The sequence below is a fragment of the Diceros bicornis genome, chromosome 5 (genome assembly GCF_020826845.1).
Source record: "Diceros bicornis minor isolate mBicDic1 chromosome 5, mDicBic1.mat.cur, whole genome shotgun sequence".
Classification (NCBI taxonomy): Eukaryota; Metazoa; Chordata; class Mammalia; order Perissodactyla; family Rhinocerotidae; genus Diceros; species Diceros bicornis.
This window is the reverse complement of record NC_080744.1, coordinates 30,285,951-30,304,430: the sequence shown is the minus strand read 5'-3', so window position 1 is coordinate 30,304,430 and position 18,480 is coordinate 30,285,951. Positions and strand designations below refer to the sequence as shown.

General features: G+C 36.8%; 1 protein-coding gene and 1 pseudogene across 1 annotated transcript; both read right to left on the bottom strand.

Annotated features, from left to right (window-relative positions):
* Positions 1-7,238: 7,238 nt before the first annotated feature.
* Positions 7,239-8,289, bottom strand: LOC131405353 (olfactory receptor 4F3/4F16/4F29-like; annotated as a pseudogene).
* A 7,864-nt stretch (positions 8,290-16,153) lies between these two features.
* LOC131405536 (olfactory receptor 4F3/4F16/4F29-like) lies at positions 16,154-17,224 on the bottom strand. The gene is made up of 2 exons (XM_058540514.1): positions 16,314-17,224; positions 16,154-16,196 (listed from the first exon to the last, which is right to left on the bottom strand). Exons 1-2 carry the CDS (start codon positions 17,222-17,224, stop codon positions 16,154-16,156), a joined length of 954 nt encoding a protein of 317 aa, XP_058396497.1.
* Between the last annotated feature and the right edge of the window lie 1,256 nt (positions 17,225-18,480).

The following is an 18,480-nucleotide window of genomic DNA, read 5'->3' as shown; positions in this document are numbered from 1 at the left end:
GGGCCACTCAGATAAAGATTTTTAATCCTCTCCTTCCTAATCTTAGTCTCAAATTACTAACAAGATTGAGTTTAAATTAGAATTCCTGGGAAATAATAAAATTTGCAGAGAAGCACCTCAATCTGATCATCCTAGAGGTTTCCCACAAATTTGCTATTCCTGAGATGGGTAAAAAGAGCTCGGGACACTATTCAGAATAGTAGAAAGATATACAGGAATGGGCGCTAGAGATGCACACTCTCAAAATGGTTATTTTTACTGCTACCAATACAACAAGCCTCGTAGAAAGCTGTGGTTGCTAGGACCTAAATGAAACTTGGCTAGTGACTGTAAAACTCTTTTGTTTTAGAGTTAAGGAAACCAAAGTACAGAGAGGATAAATAGCTTTGCTGAAGCTACGGAACAAGTTGGTGGCAAATCCAGAATTAATGTATTTGATCTTTGGCTTCCAGGCAATCCAGGTTATTTCCACTACACCATGCTTCTATTGCTGTAATGGTCCAATATTTGGTTCCAGTCTGTGGCCCAGGAAATCATATTTTATCAAAGCTACTGTCCTCAACATTTTTCAAAATTATGTTTTACTCCCACTGGACTCAAATCTTCTGCTCTTACTTTATTCTTTGCCTGGAGACCAACACTCAAGACATCTGTGCAAATGTCACTAGAATAACTTCTCCAATATGGAACATGAAGTCATGATTTGATTCCTCTGATCCTGCTGTCTTCCATATTTTTGGTGAGAGTTTATCTGCCACAGTCTTTCTATTGAATAACAGAATTGGTTCATTTTTTTTAGTTGATTAGATTCCCCACCTTCACTGCTGCGTATATTTCCACTTGAAGTTCTGATTTGCATGAAAGACCATTTGCATTCATCTAACCTACCTGGACCAACGTCAAAATGATCATAGAGTTAGAGGACCACAGAATGTAGAGCTCTTGCCTTTGAAAAGTTGTTATCACTTGGCATAAAAAGCCATAGGTAAAACCTCCATAACAGGAAACACAGCTAATTAGCATCCTTGAAAAGCTACTTACATGTTGCTATAGAAACCTGAGATTGCCATCCTGAGTACAATTAGCCAAGGGAATTGTGTCCCGGGACCACAAAAATCTGGCCACAGCAATGGAAGGGGAATGCTGTTAATGGGTCACTTGAGGGGAAGGAGGATGAGAGGTTAGAGATTTTTGGTGAAAATTACAAATTTTTATCTTGTTACCTGCTTGTTTTTCTTATTTGTGTAGGAAGAAACTTTGTAAGAACGAAAATACAGGCATACCTCATTTATTGTGCTTTGCTTTATTGAGCTTCACAGATACCATATTTTTTAAAGACCTTTCACCAGCAAAAGGATTACTATTCACTGAAGGCTCAAAGGATAGTTAGTATTTTAGCAATAGAGTATTTTTTAATTTAGGTATGAATATTGTTTTTTTAGACATAATGCTATTGAACACTTAAGAGACTACACTATAGTGTAAACATAACTTTCATATGCACTAGGAAATCAAAAAATTCATGTAACTCACTTCATCGCAATATTCAATTTATTGTGGTTGTCTGGAACTGACCCCACAATATATCCAAGGTATGCCTGTATATACCTTCAAACAAGTGAAAATAATGCTTATCATCTTCACAGGAAGGAAGAGAGGGAGAGAAAGATGAAAAAAAAATAGGCCTCTAATGTGGCATTAGAATGTAATCCATGTCCTATTAGAAAGGATAACTAAATCAGAGGTAACAAGATATACAGATGGCCCATCAACAGTTAGTTGGTTCTTTATTACGTGTGTGATGTGGAGACATGAAGAGGGTGTTATTAACAGCAGCCCAAAGAGATCAACTCAAAATGCTAGTGGAACTAGGATGAGACAAATCACTAATAGGTCAAATCACTAATAGTTCAATCTCTCATAGTTCAGCTTCTTAAAAGAAACATCAACAGAACAGAAAATGTCTCTGATCATATTTTATAGCATAACATCAACTGTATGCAGAGACTAAAAAAGCCACTGACGAACTACAATCATACAGAGTCCTCTATATCAGTTGTTTATTGCTGTATAACAAAGTCGCTTAAATCAGTATCATTTTACTTGCTCATAAATCTGCAATTAGGGTTAAGCTCAGTTGGGCAGTTCTTCTGCTGGTCTCACCTGGGCTTTCCCATGAGGCATCAGTTATCTGGCAGCTTGATTGGGGTTGGATGGTTTAAGATGGCCTCCTTCACTTGTCATTGAGTAGTCTTGTGCAAGCTTACTTACAGGGTGGTGGGCAACATTACAAGAGGACAGAGGCAGAAGCTGCAAAGCAAACTATGCCTAAGTTCTGGAATTCATGCAACTTCATCTTTGCCACATTCCATTGGTCAAAGCAAGTCATAAGACCAAAGCAGATTTAAGGTTGGGGAAATAGACTCCACCTCTTGGTAAGGGAGGTGCAAAATATTGTAGTCATGTTTTTCGATCAACTAAAGACTCCATAACTGCCCATTCTGGTTGTGTTGTGTGGCTATGTCTCAGTTAGAAATGATTTTAATATAGCAACCTGATAGGTGTCCAGTAGGGCTCTAAGGTGCTGTTGCTCCAAATTTCACTAACTAAAAGAGCATCAGCTCTCTTCCATTCCTGGTTTTGTCTTAGATTCAATGGATTTGTAATAATTAATTTTAATTTATGTAATGAATTTATATCCTGATACTATATATGACACTAGGTTAAGCCACATGACCTTCTAGAGTCGTCTGTGTCCAAGACAGACAAGCCTCCTAATTGTCAAAGAATATTCAGGAACACTGATGAAGAGACATAGTCACATTACTTGATTTGAAAGGAGCCTAGAGGTCCTATGGGAAAGAAACTTCTCACCATCAACTAATGAGATCGGATATATACAGAAGAACTTGAGGTGTCCAAAGGCGAGTGATCTGGTGCATCTGAAAGTCGCTATGAAAGTAGAGACATCTGGTGGAGTACACCAGGCTAAGCAGAAAGGCCTGCTGTTATAATGGACAGTGACTCCAGGTACAGAGTGAGGGTGTACATGGCCCCCCTTTAACACAGCTTCTCCACCCCTTCCCACACCACCCCAGATTCCTGCATGTCCCTGTGCTCTCTGTAAACAACAGGGCTGTGATACCAGGAAAGACCTGTGAAGCTAGGATCCAAATCTCTGTGAGAAGAAGCATAAAGCAAGCACAGGACTGACAGTCCAGAGTGTTTCAGGCTGTGGCATGTGGATGACTCAGAGGTCAGCAGTTGGGGAGAGGCGGGAACTGACCCATGTATATGACCATGGGCCACAGAGTGGACTCTGTCCTTGAATAAAAAGAATGGTTACAGCATGGCCATCAGAACAAAGGCTGTGCTCTCATTACATGAGGACCTTCCCATTAGACTACTCTAGAGAGAATAATTGAGAAGGAGAACCTGAGAAAAGGTTAAGTTTCTGCTTCTCAAGTAGGTCAGAGAAATAAGACTTGGAATGTTGGGTAAATGTGACACATTTGTGCTCAGCAGATCCTGCAGCCTGGTGTTTTGATTGTCTTAGTTTTACTTTTTAACTTGATTCTGTGCCTGCCTATTAAGTAGTGTAGGATGACATTTATTAAAATGTTGAATCCCTAGACAAACATTTTACTTACCCCAAATATTATTCTAACTCTTTACCAACCAAGATATTCAAAACCCAGATTTACAAAAGGTATGAATCAATATGTTGAGATTCTCCTTATAAAACCCTTCATTTATGGCTAAGTCATTTGTGGCCATCACTCATATAAATGCCTATGAAGAAAGCATACTAATATCTGTCCATTTTAGATTCTATATATTCCACTTAGCCAGTGCCTTATAAAGCAGAGATGCACAATTGCTGCTTGTTGTTATATGTGGCAGCTATGATTAATAATTGTGGCCATAAGAAATCAGTGGATATATACCACAGCTTCTTTATCCATTCGTCCCTCAGCCATAAGAAACGATGAAATCCAGCCATTTGTGACAACATGGATGGACATTGAGGGTATAATGCAAAGTGAAATAAGTCAGAGGGAGAAGGTCAAATACCGTATGATTTCCTTCATTAAGTAGTAGATAATAACAACAATAAACAAACACATAGGGACAGAGGTTGGATTGGTGGTTACCAGAGGGGAAGGGGGGAGGGAGGAGGGTGAAAGGGATAATTCGGTACATGTGTGTGGTGATGGGTTGTAATTAGTATTTTGGTGGTGAACATGATGTAATCTATGCAGAAATAGAAGTACAATGATGTACACCTGAAACTTTTACAATGTTATAAACCAATGTTACTGCAATAAACAAAAAATTAAAAAAAAAAAAAGAAATCAGTGGAGTTTCAGGAAAAGCCCATTTTCTAGTTAGTTTCTATTGCCCGTTGGTTCACTTAATAAGTGAACATTCTATTGTCATCAAAGCATATTTACAGTAAATTTGTCTCTTCATCCAAAGTACATCCTGAATTCAACCACATTTAGCATCTGCATTGTTGTAACCCTGGGCAAAGACACTGTTCATTAGCACCTGGATGACTGCAACAGCCTCCTTTTCCTACTCTTACCCCTTAAATCCATCCCGAGACAGAAGTCAGAGTGATATTTCTAGTTTGAAAGTGACATCTTGTCATTCCTTTCCTTGAAACTCTGCAGTAGTTTCCAATAAAAAAGCTTAAGATGAAAAGGGAAGTAGAAAACAAAAAGGCTGAAGACTGCACAAGGGCCAGATGATAAAGGATGCATAGCCACATTCATGACTCTAACTTTTCTCCTGAGGGCAATGGGGAAGCATTGAAGGTTAAAGCAGGCAGTGATGTAGTAATAACTTCACTGTAGAAAGAATATTTGGTGGCTGGGTGGAGAATGGATAGAAGGGAATCATACTATTGATTAGGAGACTATTTCAATAGTTTGATAATGATGCCTGACCTAGAAAAGTGGCATTACGTAATGAAATAATTGAAGACACACAAAAAATATTTAGGAGGTAGAATTCATAAGCCTTAGTAACTGATTGGGTGAAGAGGATGTTTTAATTGGAAGAATAGTGGTACCATTCACTAAGATGAGACAGTGGTATAGAAGCTGCGTTTGAGAAGGGAAGTGATAAATTCAACTTGGAACTGGTTGGGTATCAGTTCTTAGTCAAATATCCAAGTGACAAAGTCCAGCAGGCAACTAAATACATAATATATGGCTGTCGCTCAGCAGCGATATCTGGACTCAATATTTATAATTTGGTGTCATAAGTACACAGGTGTATTTGAAGCTAAGGAAGAAGGTAAAATCACCAAAGGAGATTGTTTAAAATGAAAAGAAAATAGGCCTGAGACAGAGCCCTAAGGAATGTCAGGATTTAGGAGATAGTCAGAGGAACAAAAACTGAGAAACAATACAGAGAAGAAATGGTGACAAAGAATACTGAGAAATAGCCAGGGACAAATGGAGGAAAACCATGAGAGTAACAGGGGAAAAGAGCATTTTTAAAAAGACAAAGTTATGAACAATGCTGAATTCCACTCAAAAAAATCAAGAAAGAAAAACACTGGACTAGTATCAAGGAAATCATTAACCCAGACTAGCAAGCAAGAATAGCAAGGTCACAGCAAGGGTGTAATACTCTCTCGAGGTATTTGCCTGTAAATGAGGAAGACAAAGATTGTGGTAGGCCACAAATGCCCCCCTCCAAAAGATATCCACATGTTAATCCCTGGACCCAGTGAATGTTACCTTATATGGAAAATAAAGAGGGGAGGATCTCTGTAGATGTGATTAAATTAAGGATGCTGAGATGGGTAGATTATCCTGGATTATCCAAGTGGGTCCTAAATGTAATCACAAGTGTGCTTAGAAGAGATAAGCAGCAGGAGATTCAAGACAGACAGAAGAGAAGGAGGTGATGTGACCACAGAAGCAGAGATTGGAACGATGCTGCCACAAGCTAAGGAACACTTACAACCACAAGAAGACAGAAGTGGGAAGGAAGGGATTCTCCGCTACAGCATCTGGAGGGAGCATGGCCCTGCTGACACCTTGACTTCAGCCCAGTGAAACTGATTTCAGACCTCAGGCCTCAAAAACTGTAAGAAAATAAATTTCTACTCTTTCAATCCACGAAGTTTGTGCAAATTTGTTTTAGCAGCCATAGGAAACTACTACAGAAATTAATCCAAAATTAGAAGTAAAGGAGATTCAAGGGAGAAGTTTTATTTGTTTTGTGTTTCTAAGCATAGGAGAGATGTGGCCTTATTTAAATACTGACATAAACAAACCAATAGAAAGGATGGATTAAAGATATAGAACTGAGAGGGAGTAATTGACAGAGCAAGGGTCCTGAGAAAGTAGACAGGGATGAGATCTAGAATTCAATCACAGAAAGGGCCCTGAGCCTTGGTGGCCCTGACTCCCCCTAGCCAATCAAATTCTCTCTCCTAGAAATTTGAAATTGAGGATTCATAAATGCTGGTCATACTCTGCTGTCCACTTAAACTAAAGAGATATAGCTACAGAGGTGGAACATAGAGAGAAATACAAATGAGAGACCACACAACCTCAGAAGGTTGGCTTTAGTCACTCATGCTGTGCCCATTCCATTCTAGTTCCTGATGGTTCTGCTCTTGGGTTCCACAAAATACCTCTTCATGAAAATAACTCCTCTCTTCTTGTTTCTGTTGCTTGCAACCAAAATTTGACTGAGAAATTGACAAGATTTGGTTTGAACCCCAACTTAACCATTTTCTGGGCATGTGACTTCTGGGTCGAAGCTTCTTCATTTATGAAGTGGGAATAACAAAACCTACTTCAAGGGTTCTATGAGCTTCAGTTGAGAACATATGTGAGAACCCTGGAATGTAGAGATGCTCAGTTGTTAGTAGTCCATTCCCCTTCACCCACAGACGGCTTGAAGAAAACAGACTAGTCTGCCCACATAGTTCATTTTATATATAGTACTAAGTATTTGGGAACAGATATTAAAGAAAATCCCATGACCAAAAGTGGTTATAGATTATAGTGAAGCCTGAGGCTTCCTATGGAAATCTGAGAAAACATTAGGAATAATGCAAGATGACCTTTCGATTCAAGACAGGACAAATACAGAAGTCTCCAATGTTAGCTCTTTTATCCTTATTAATTAGGGTAGTAAAGATCCACAGCAACAGCATAAATGCCTAAATGTAACCCAGTACATAAAATTAAAAGAGATATAAAATTTCAATGATTTTATTTTCTCTGTTGTTATTGAGGATAGAGCTTTTTTTTCTTTTTTTTTTTTTTTTTTTTATCCGTAGAGTATTTAGGACATCTTCTTGTAAATCACAAGCTGACGGCAGAGTTTCTTCATTGCTGCCTTCATCTCCTTGTTCCTGAATGTATAGATGACTAGATTTAGAAAAGGAGTGAGGACTGCATCAAAGATAGCAAAAAACTTGTCCAAGTATGATGAGGGGAAGGGCCAGGTGTAGAAGATTGATGGCCCAAAGAATAAAACCACCACAGTGATGTGAGCTGACAAAGTGGAGAGGGCCTTGGATAAACCACCTGAGGAGTGTTTCTAAACTGTGACCAGAATGAAGATGTAAGAAATAATCAGTATGAAGAAGGAGCCCACAGAGATGAGTCCACTGTTGGCTGTGACCATGAACTCCAGTCTATTGGTCTTCACACAAGCAAGTTTAATAAGTTGAGGGAGGTCACAGTAAAAACGGTCTAATACATTAGGACCACAGAAGGGAAGTCTACAAGAAAAGCCAGTTAACCCACTGAGTGGATGAGGTCAAGGATCCAGGCTGCAGTCAAAATCAAAATGCACATTCATGGGCTCATGATGGTCAGATTGTGAAGAGGCTTATATACGGCAATGTATCTGCAGAAGACCTTGGAAATGAGCAGCACCATTTCTGTGCCCCTAGTAACATGAATATAGAAAATCTGAGTTATACAATCCCCAAAAGAGATGGCTTTGTGTTTTCTGAAAATATCATAAGTCATTTTAGGGGCTGCAATAGAGCAAACCCCCAGGTCAAGAAAGGAGAGGTTGGCCAGCAGGAAGTACATGGGGAGTGCAAGTTAGGGTCAGCCCTCACAGAGAACACAATGAGGAGGTTTCCCATCAGGCTTGCTGTGTAGAACACAGAGGAAAAGAGGAAGAAGCTGGATCCCCCATGATTTGGAGAGTCCTAGGGACAAAAACTCAGACACCACAGAGTCGTTGGCTCTATCCATTGTCTCTGAAAGCAGAGTTGACGCGAATTTTACCTGAAAAAGAGAGTAAAGAGGAAATCAACTTTGTGGGAAGTCACTGACTGCGTGAGTTTCAAACTGTAAAGAAAAAATGTTGCTTTACTTCATGTAGCCAAAACATCTCTAACATAACCCCTTAAACTGTAGTTACAGAAAATGGGCAGTAACTCATTGCTACAAAGCACTGCTTCTAACTCTCCAGCTTCCAGCAAATTTCCTAGGTTTTGATAAGAAATTAGGCAAAATCTTTTGCTGAATTAAAGGTTTACGAGAGGCAGACTAGGAATGTCCTGGAATAACATGAGACAAGAAAGAGGAAATGGAAGGAACTCACAGATTTCTCCCTCAGTGTTTGTTACTCCTGCCCATGGAGGTCCCCAAACCTCAGGCAATTTTTGATGACCTTCATTTTCCTTACCCCTTTGATTGCCTCCTATGTGCAAGGCCACCAGTCTCATTAATACTCACTCATATTTAGCCTCATGCTATTTCAGTTGTATCAAACCATATTCACCTTTTCCTCATAAACGGAAAAGTTAATGCAGAAACCCTAAAGATGTCCAGCTAGTGCCTCGCTCAGGGAGTGGAAGTGATCACAAAGCTTGAGCTGTGACAGCATATGATAAAGTATGGACAAGCCAGAAGAGATTTATGCTGCAAAATCTAAGCATGGATGAGCTAATACAATGTAGCAAACAATGTCCTATGTTATTGACATTTGCAGATCATTGTCCACGCCATGTTCACTCTTCATGGTTCATGGAATGGCGGAAAGAACATTGCACTTGGAATCAGAAGACTTGTGATCAAGTCCAATCCGTAAGTCTGTGGGACCTTGAGTAGGTTCTTTCTCCCATCCCTTCCACACTCGACTCACTCCTTTGTTTTTCTATTTAAGAAAAATTTTTTATTGTGATAAAATATACATAACATAAAATTTACCATTTTAATCACTTTGAAGTGTACAGTTCAGAGGCATGAAGCCCATTCACATTTTTGTGCAACCGTCACTGCCATCCATCTCCAGAACTTTTTATCTTCGCAAACTGAAACTCTATATCCATTATAAAACAACTTCCCAATCTTCCCACCCCCAGCCCCTGGCAACCACCATTCTACTTTTTGTCTCTATGAATTTGACTACTCTAGGTACCTCATATAAGTGGAATCATACAGTATTTGTCCTTTTGTGTTTGGCTTATTTCACTTTGCATACTATCTTCAAGGTTCACCTATGTTGTACCATGTTTCAGAATTTCATTTTTTTATTGAGGTATAATTGACATCTTCTTTCGCCATACACAGTTACAGATTTTTGTTTTCTAACGATGAGCATTTTAAGATTTACTCTCTTAGCAACATTCAAATATGCAATACAGTATTGTTAATTATTCAACTCACTTTTTGAACTCAGTTTCATCATCTGCAAAATAAAGGGGCTGAGGAGGGTGATGCTAAGTAATTCTTCCAAGTCTAATATTTCTATGATTTTATAACACAATGCTAGCCCAGTATGTAGTGGAGATCATCAAAATGAAGGTATTTTCTACATTAGACAGCTACCATATTCGCCATCTTTTTCCTTCTTTGCAGTTGTTTATAAGTCCCTTATCCCATAGAAAGGCCTCTCTTTGTATTAATCTCTCTCTTCTCTAATTCCTTTTGCACTATTTATATGACTCAGCAAATTTGCTATATCCTTTATTTTTCCCTTTATCATAACCATCTGTAATTAATCAACAAAAAATTACTAGAAGCCTACCATGCATAATGCATTGTTCCAGGCCACTATGGACATACTGAATTACTAAAATACTCACTAGCCTTAAGGCTTTTATATTTTAGCACACACAAAAATATATATAATAAAAAATGTACTATATAAAGAATGTCTAATAAGTAGTATGGTTATAGAACTATTATTATTATTATTATTTATTTATTTATTTATTTTGGTGAGTAAGATTAGCCCTGAGCTAACATTCATTGCCAATCCTCCTCCTTTTGCTGAGGAAGATTGGGCCTGGGATAACATCCTCTACTTTATATGTGGGATGCCTGCCACAGCATGGCTTGATAAGCGGTGCACAGGTCCATGCCTGGGATCATAACCTGTGAACCCTGGACCACTGAAGCAGAGCACATGAACTTAACCACTACACCACTGTGCTGGCCCCTGATTATAGAATTTTTGAAGCAGAAGAACATCCATGAGCCAGGGTGATCAAGGCTGTCTTTAGAAAGAAATCAAGACTTATGCTGCATTTTAAGATATGGATATAATTTATTTGGGTATACAGCTTCATATCTGAGCTTAAAGAATTACTGAGACATAATTAGGGAACATCTCCCAGTATGGAGCCGTGGTTGATGAGCTATCTATGGAAATAACAGCAAACAAAAACAAAACAAAAATAGTAACTACCATGTGCAAGACACCACAATACTTCCTTTAATAAACACTATCTTGTTTGATATTTACAAAAGCCATAAAAGTTGGTATTATTAGCTCCTTTTTATAGTGAAGGAAATTGAGACAAAGAGAGGGGAAACATGTTGTAACAGCAAGTGGTAGAACTGATATGGATACTCTGGTCTGCCTCTTTACCAGTATGTAAAGAACATTTTGCTTTATATCACACAACTCTGATTGTAGGACACACCTTAGTCCCTTTCTGGATGCCCCATGTTCTACTCTCAGCAACTTAGAAACGTCTAAGAGAATGAGAGAAAAGCTTTGTCCTCAAGTATTCATAAGCATCTGGGTTTCTTAGGCTACTTCAAATGCATGTATAATTCATCCTGGCTGTTTAAATAACCATGGTAGGAGAAGGAAAATCTATATAATACCTGCATCTCAGAGCATCCTAGTTGAGTTTCCAGATTGCCATTGTCTTGATCCACATGAACTCCTTTAGCTTCCCATAGAGGAGACTCAGCTCTCACCACTCTCTAACTAATAGAGAAACAAAGGTGCTCTGTCTCCACGTCAAGAAATGAAATAAAACTCAGAACTAAACAAAGTCAGATTCTACGCCCATTTACAAGACTGCCCCCTAACCATTTTGATTCCCCTTTTGAGATTTCAACCTTGGGTAGCAATGGGTTGAGAAAAAAAAAAGTAATTTGAGTTTCTGACTGCATGTCCTCTTTCTTCTCATTTGTGTTGATTCTTGATTATTAAGCTCAGCTAAAGCGATTCTATCACACAAGGCAACATTTAATTCTTAATATTTAGCTTCTACACAAAACAATCCCATCACCAGAAAGATCTATCCAACACTGGCGTTTGGGGAGTTCAGCATTGCACACCATTATCCCTAAGCTATTTCAATATTTACAACCAACCTACTCATTCAAAGCCCTCACATATGACGGTTTCCAAAGAGTTAACCACATTCAACCTTCCCCTGGTTAAAACTAGCACTACTTCATGCACAAATAGCTATAAAAAATGCTATTATTGTAGGAGATACGGCTAATTTGCACACAGGAGAATACTGACCAAATGATACTGCAGAGACTTGAGATGACCAATATGAGTTCATTTATCCAAGGGAACTGTCACCCAGAATCCTGATGGACCAATAGAGGAAGCTGTTAATGAGTCACAAAAGGGAGGAAAAAGAGATCAAAAAATTTGTTAAGAGACACGATTTTCTTTACTTACTTTGAAATATTTATTTCATGAGTAAGATTAAAGAAGGATTTCCAAGGAATATGTAAATATAATTTTCTTATATTTATACTAAAATGAACTCCAATAACAAACCTTGGCAGGTAAAGCAGAAAACTTGATAGAAACACCCAGGATGTACGTGTATGTGTGTTTTAAGTATTTGTAAGCCTGTTCTTCTTCTCTATAATCAAAAGCTAGCATATTCATAATCCATATGTAACTATTTAGCTATAGATTGTATTACATGATCCATAATTTCACACTAAAAATAATACTTTTAAGTCAGAGACAAGTGTAGTGTGTTGAACTCGGTCATGGATTATGAATAAGAAGACTTAAATTCTATTCAAGTTTAGTCAGTAAACTCACTCTATAGCTTTGGATAACTCACTTCATATCTTCATAGTATTACTTCCTCAACTGTAAAACAAGCAGGCTATAGAAAATGATTTTTACAGCCCCTTCCAGTTCCAAAGCTTCATATGTCATATACGGCTATAGTATTCCCATTGATTCAGGGGAGAAAGGAAGAGAGTACAAAAAGAGGAGATAAACATCAAAGAAAAAGTATCACATAGAAGGTCTATTGTTGCATATATGACTTAGAAAACATAAGAAAGAGAAAATTTAGAAGATAAATACAATTCAATCTTGGCATTTTTTTTTTTTTTACTAATTATAGAAGTAGTAAATACAAATTGTAATAAAAAATATATCTGTTTGGTGTGAAGAGGAGAGAGAAAAGAAAACATTTTTACATTATGTACAGCCCTATAACTGCCTGACTCACTCCACCGGCTTATAGAAGCAAAGGGGAAAAAAATCTTACACAGAGAAAGGAAAAAATTTAGCTAATGAGAAAAAAAATCCTACTAAGGTAGAACATACTCCATTCACTCACTGACATGAAACTCCTACAAAGAGTTGGTGCAGGAAAAAATATGCCACATTTTAAAGAGAGCCAGGAACTAAGAGACTTGATTTTTAAAGTACTCACCACCAAAAAAAAAAAAAAAAAAAAAGGAAAGATTACATTGCCTCTAGAAGCTAGGAACATGGGAGAAAGAGCACGGACAGAGTGTGAGCCTGTAGTGCCCAGGGCAATATGCCTCCCTCTGTGGAACATGACTCCTTACCTATCTCCACCCCAGGCTCAGAGACAGAATCTTCCACCACAAGCAATGATGGATCCAGAAGGAAGAGTAATTCCCAAGCTAGGAATATGGAAATACTACTTATTTGAAACTCTTACGTTAAATTTCACCAAAAAAGAGCCTCAGAAATAGAAAAGAGATAGGAGTGACTGGAGGAAAGAGATGAAAAGAGGGTAAAAGTATACATAAAACAAGATGATGAAGCAAATTAAAAAAATTTTTTTGAAGATTAGCCCTGAGCTACCATCTGTTGTCAATCTTCCTCTTTTTGCTGAGGAAGATTGGCCCTGAGCTGACATCCGCATCCATCTTTCTCTACTTTCTGTGTGAGACGCCTGCGACAGCATGGCTTGATAAGCAGTGCGTCTCTCGGCATCTGGGATCAGAACCTGCAAACCCCGGGCAGCCAAAGCAGAGCATGCGAACTTAACTACTACGCCACCGGGCAAGCCTCAAATTAAAATTTTGTAATAGGGAAGAGTGTAAGATTACAACTGTGCTTTCTAAAGTACTAAATAGATGTGAGGTAATTTTTTAAAAACAAATATTTAAAAATTTAAATTAAAAAATTAAAAGTAAAAAGAGGCAGCACAAGATCTACAAATGAAAAAAGAGAAAATAAACATGAAAACAAATGGCAGGGAAAAGACTCTAGAAAAACATTGCCACAGAGCAGGTGAAAATTGGGACCAAATATGTCACTATGAATTTTTTAAACTTACGGGATTAATCAACTTTATAAAGGACAAAGAGATTTTAAAGCTCAAAAAGATGCTAGAAAAAGACATTAAATATTAACAGACATATCTCAAGAAAGAAATAGTAGGAAACAATTATTCACCACAGATATTAAGGTAAAATTGGAATGAGACCAAGTGAAAGTAGACGCTGCTGAAACACAACAGGATAGAGATAAAGACAGGGATAAGAACCCAATGACATGGAATTAAGAGATTTTTGTGTACAAGAAGATATAGATTTGAAAGATTCAATATACATTTAATTGGGGTCCTGAAGGAAAAAACACAATGGAAGAGAGCATATCTTTAAGGCTACAACTTAAGAAGACTTTCCAGAAATAAGAAAAGACTTGACTCTCCAGACTGAAAGAGGATGCCGTACAAAAAACAAAAAACTCTGACACAAAATGTTCAACGAGAAACATTTGACAAAATACAACACTTTTTCTTGATGAAAACTCTTAGCAAATCAGGTACCATAAATTGTAAAGAAGAAGAAAGCTATAAATCTTGAAATTTATAAATAAAGCAAGGAAATTTTGAATATATATTGATTTGAATGAAAATGAAAACATGAAAAAGAAAACATAGATCAGTGTCTAAATCTTTAAACAATATCCTCCTCATTCAGGAGGACGATTAGCAATATGAAATAAAAGCCTTAAGAATGTGATTACTCCTTGCCCAGTAATTACATATCTAACATTTTATTATAAAAAATAATCAGAAAAGTGTACGGTGATGTATTATAGCATGCTTTCTATCAGTAAAATTTGATGATTCACTATATATGCACCAAAGGAAAGCTAGTTTAAAAAATTATGGTACAAACTTCCAGTTATAAAATAAATAAGCCTGTGGATATAATGTACAGCATGGTGACTATAATTAATACTGCTGTATTGTATCTTTCAAAGTTGCTAAGAGAATAGATCTCAAAATTTCTCATCATAAGAAAAAAAATTTTCTAACTATGTGTGGTAATGGATGTTAACTAGACTTACTATGCTGATAATTTCACAATATATACAAATATCAAATCATTATGTTGTACACTGAAACTAATAGAATATTATATGTCAATTACATCTTAAAAAATAGGATGAAATAGGATGGTCTCAAAACGAAGGCAATAACTACAAAAAAGGAGTGCCAACACATCTTTCCTCAAGGTTGAAGGTCTGATCTTTTAGCTGAGGTTCACTGGCAAATTTGTGCAGAGGTGAAGGTAAAGATTTGTCAGAAACAATAATTGCAGCATTGAACATTACTCTTCCTATCATTTACTAACAAGGTATTGCTGCTGATGATCATTTGGATGCTCGTGAATGGCAGGACAGTTTCATAACAAGTTGCCCAGCCTACGTGTGGATAACAATGCCTTCACTCAACATCTGATCCTGTTCATTTGGCAACTCAGAAAGAAAAATGAGATACTCTTTGAATAATTATTTATACTATTTCTGGACAGTATATGTATTTTTTAAGATCATTATATATATTTTATCACATGGAAAGTTTAATAAATTACTTCATTATAGTTTTCTATCTCCAGTTTTGTAACAAATTTTCTTTTGTAATTTCTACACTTTGTATTTGCTTTTATTTAGTTATAAAGTTGGTTCACAATACAGAAATCTTTTGCATTTTATTCATTTATTCATAAACCAGAGTCACCTCTTTTTAGCTCCAAAATATTCAGTTCATTTATAGTCTAATCTTAATATTCACAGAGTTTTCTTTTTCATATGAAAATAATGACTATTTAAGAAATAATTGGTGTAAAGTTAGTTATCATACACACTGGGTGGTGGAGGAATTACATCTTCTGGTCTCAAAACATTTGATTAATTAATAATTTTAAAGTTTCCTGAGTTGTCTGTCACTCTATGATTTATCCCAAATTTCACCTTCCAATCCTAACTAAATCTAAAACCCTTGGTACTAACTAAATCTGAGTGTTGATAGGCAAATCCAGATGTCAGAAGGCTCAAATTCTCAAAGCTACCTGGGCAATTATCTTCATTTTGTTCCTTCCACCAGGTACATAGACACTGAAAAACTCAAAGGGCATGAATAACAATACATATGTAGATTAGGAGAGGTAAGTCTTTGAGAATCACTACCAAAGAGAAGAGTATCCAACACTGTGTTTTAATGGAAAATGTGCCCAGAATGTGATTTCATCCTTCACCAAAGTCTTCAATAATATACAAGAAAGACACTACATTCCAAGGCTGAATTCACTCCTCCTCAATATTTTCAGGATTTGAGCCAGAGTTCCTCTGTAAAACTGATCAAATGAGAACAGAGACCTTAAGGAAAGATTTCACAGTAGCTAATGAAATCGCTAACAAACCTGAAAAGATTTGCAAAAAGTGTAAAGAGATTAATTTCTGAGAGTAGTCAAGATGAATCTGAATTTCTTGGATTGTGCATGAAAGAACTCTTCCTGAAACTTAAAACATTACCAAACAGTCTCCTCATTGCCACCTTCATCTCCTTATTTCTAAATGTATAGATAATAGGATTCATAAAAGGAGTGATAAGGGCATCAAAGATGGCTAAAAATTTATCTATGGGTAAGGTAGGGAATGGCCACACATAGACAATAATACAAGGACCAAAGAAAAAGACCACTACAGTGATGTGAGCTGAAAGAGTGGAGAGGGCCTTGGATGAACCACCTGAAGAGTGTTTGTGAACTGTGACCAAGATGAAGAAGTAAGACACAATCAAGAAGAAGAAGGTGCCCACGGAGATGAAACCACTGTTGGCAGTGACCAGAAATTCCAATCTATATGTGTCTGCACATGCAAGTTTGATGAACCGAGGAAAATCACAATAAAAGCTATCCATTTTGTTGGGACCACAAAAGGATAAGTTTACAACAAAAGCCAGTTGAGCCACAGAATGGATGAGTCCAATGGTCCAAGCAACAGCCAAAAAGGAAAGACACACTCTTAGGCTCATGATGGTCAGGTAGTGGAGGGGCTTGCAGATAGCAATGTATCGGTCGTAGGCCATGACTATGAGCAGCACCATCTCTGTACCCCCAACAGTGTGAATAAAGAACATCTGAGTAATGCACCCTTTCAAGGAGATGACTTTATGTTTTCTGAAAAGGTCATAAATCATCTTTGGGGTTGCAATGCTGGAAACACCAGTGTCAATGAAGGAGAGATTTGCCAGCAAAAAGTACATGGGGGAATGTAAGTGATGGTCTGAAATAATTGCGAGCACAATGAGAAGGTTTGCTAGCATACTTGCTATATAAAATACTGTGAAAAACAGAAAAAGAAGAATCTGAATCTCCCAAGAACTGGTGAGTCCCAGCAACAAAAATTCAGATACCACTGAATGATTTCCTCCATCCATCAACTCCATGTGCAAGGCTGACCCTGAAGTTACCTGAAGAGCATAAGAGGGAGAAAAACACAATTTTTAAGTTGAAAGGGAAGTCTTGGCTATAGAGTGACACAAATACAAAAAAACAAAGATCGTCTTGCCATTTTACACAGCTACTTAGAGTTTGCATAGTACAGGAATCATAGAGACACAGCACCAGAAATTTTTCCATGCCTAGATGTTTGGTATTATTGAATCAAATGTCTCAAATTTAGTTTGGACTTTAGTGTATAATCAAGAAGGGAAAATGTAGGCAATAAATACGTACAGTCTTGTGAATTACTTCTTTTCTTTCTATGTCATAGGTTCCCAGGGGGAGGATTGCTGGGTCAAAGTACACATATTTTTCATTTTAGTAGTTTGCCTGATTACTTTCCAAATAGGTTGTAACAACACATATTTCCACAAGAATAAATGTTAACCCTTTTTAAAATTTTTACCGATTAGTGGGTATAAAGTGATAGCTCATTGTTATCTAATTTTCATTTCCCTGACAACCAATAAATTTGAGTGTGTGTTTTCTTGCAATTTGGATTTGCTCTTCTGTGAATTGCTTATTCATATCTTTTCCCATTTCCTATTGTGCTTTTTCTTGTCAATTTGTAGGAGCTTTTTTTATATTATAGATATTGAGCTTTTGTCTTTTTTATATATTTCCTCTAAATCAATTATCTGTTAATTTTGTTTATGATATTTTGCTATACTTAAGTTTTTAATTGTTATATGATTAAATATAGCTATTACTTATTTTATAACTACTGAATTTAGTCTTAGTTAAGATCACCATACCTCCTGGATCACACATGTACACGCTTAGATTTTCTTTCAATATTTTGTTATTTTTTGTTTTCTGTTTAGACCTGTGTTCTATTATTTTTTCTGTATGTTTTAAAATGTAATTCCAATTTTGATTGCTTCCAGATGAATAGAATTATAATGACACCATGTGTTAAATGATTCATTCTTTTTCCACTAAATTTGACCACCATTTTTGCATTATTCTAAATTCTCAGATATTCGGGGATCTGATTCTGAATTTTTAATTCTGTTTCCACCGATATATTTGTATATATCTGTAGAAATATCAAAGTACTTCAAAATGGTGGCTTAATACTATGCACTATATCTGATCAAGGAAGTTCTTACTTCACTGTTATTTTTCATACTTTCTTGGCTACTCTTCAGCATATATTTTCCATATAAACTTTAAGATCATTTTATTCAATCCCCCCAAA

Coding starts and splice junctions, on each gene's coding strand:
- LOC131405536 (XM_058540514.1), bottom strand. CDS start 17,224: ATGGAGTTGATGGATGGAGGAAATCATTCAGTGGTATCTGAATTTTTG. Junction 16,197..16,313: donor AAGGTGGCAATGAGGAGACT/GTTTGGTAATGT, acceptor AAATCTTTTCAG/GTTTGTTAGCGATTTCATTA.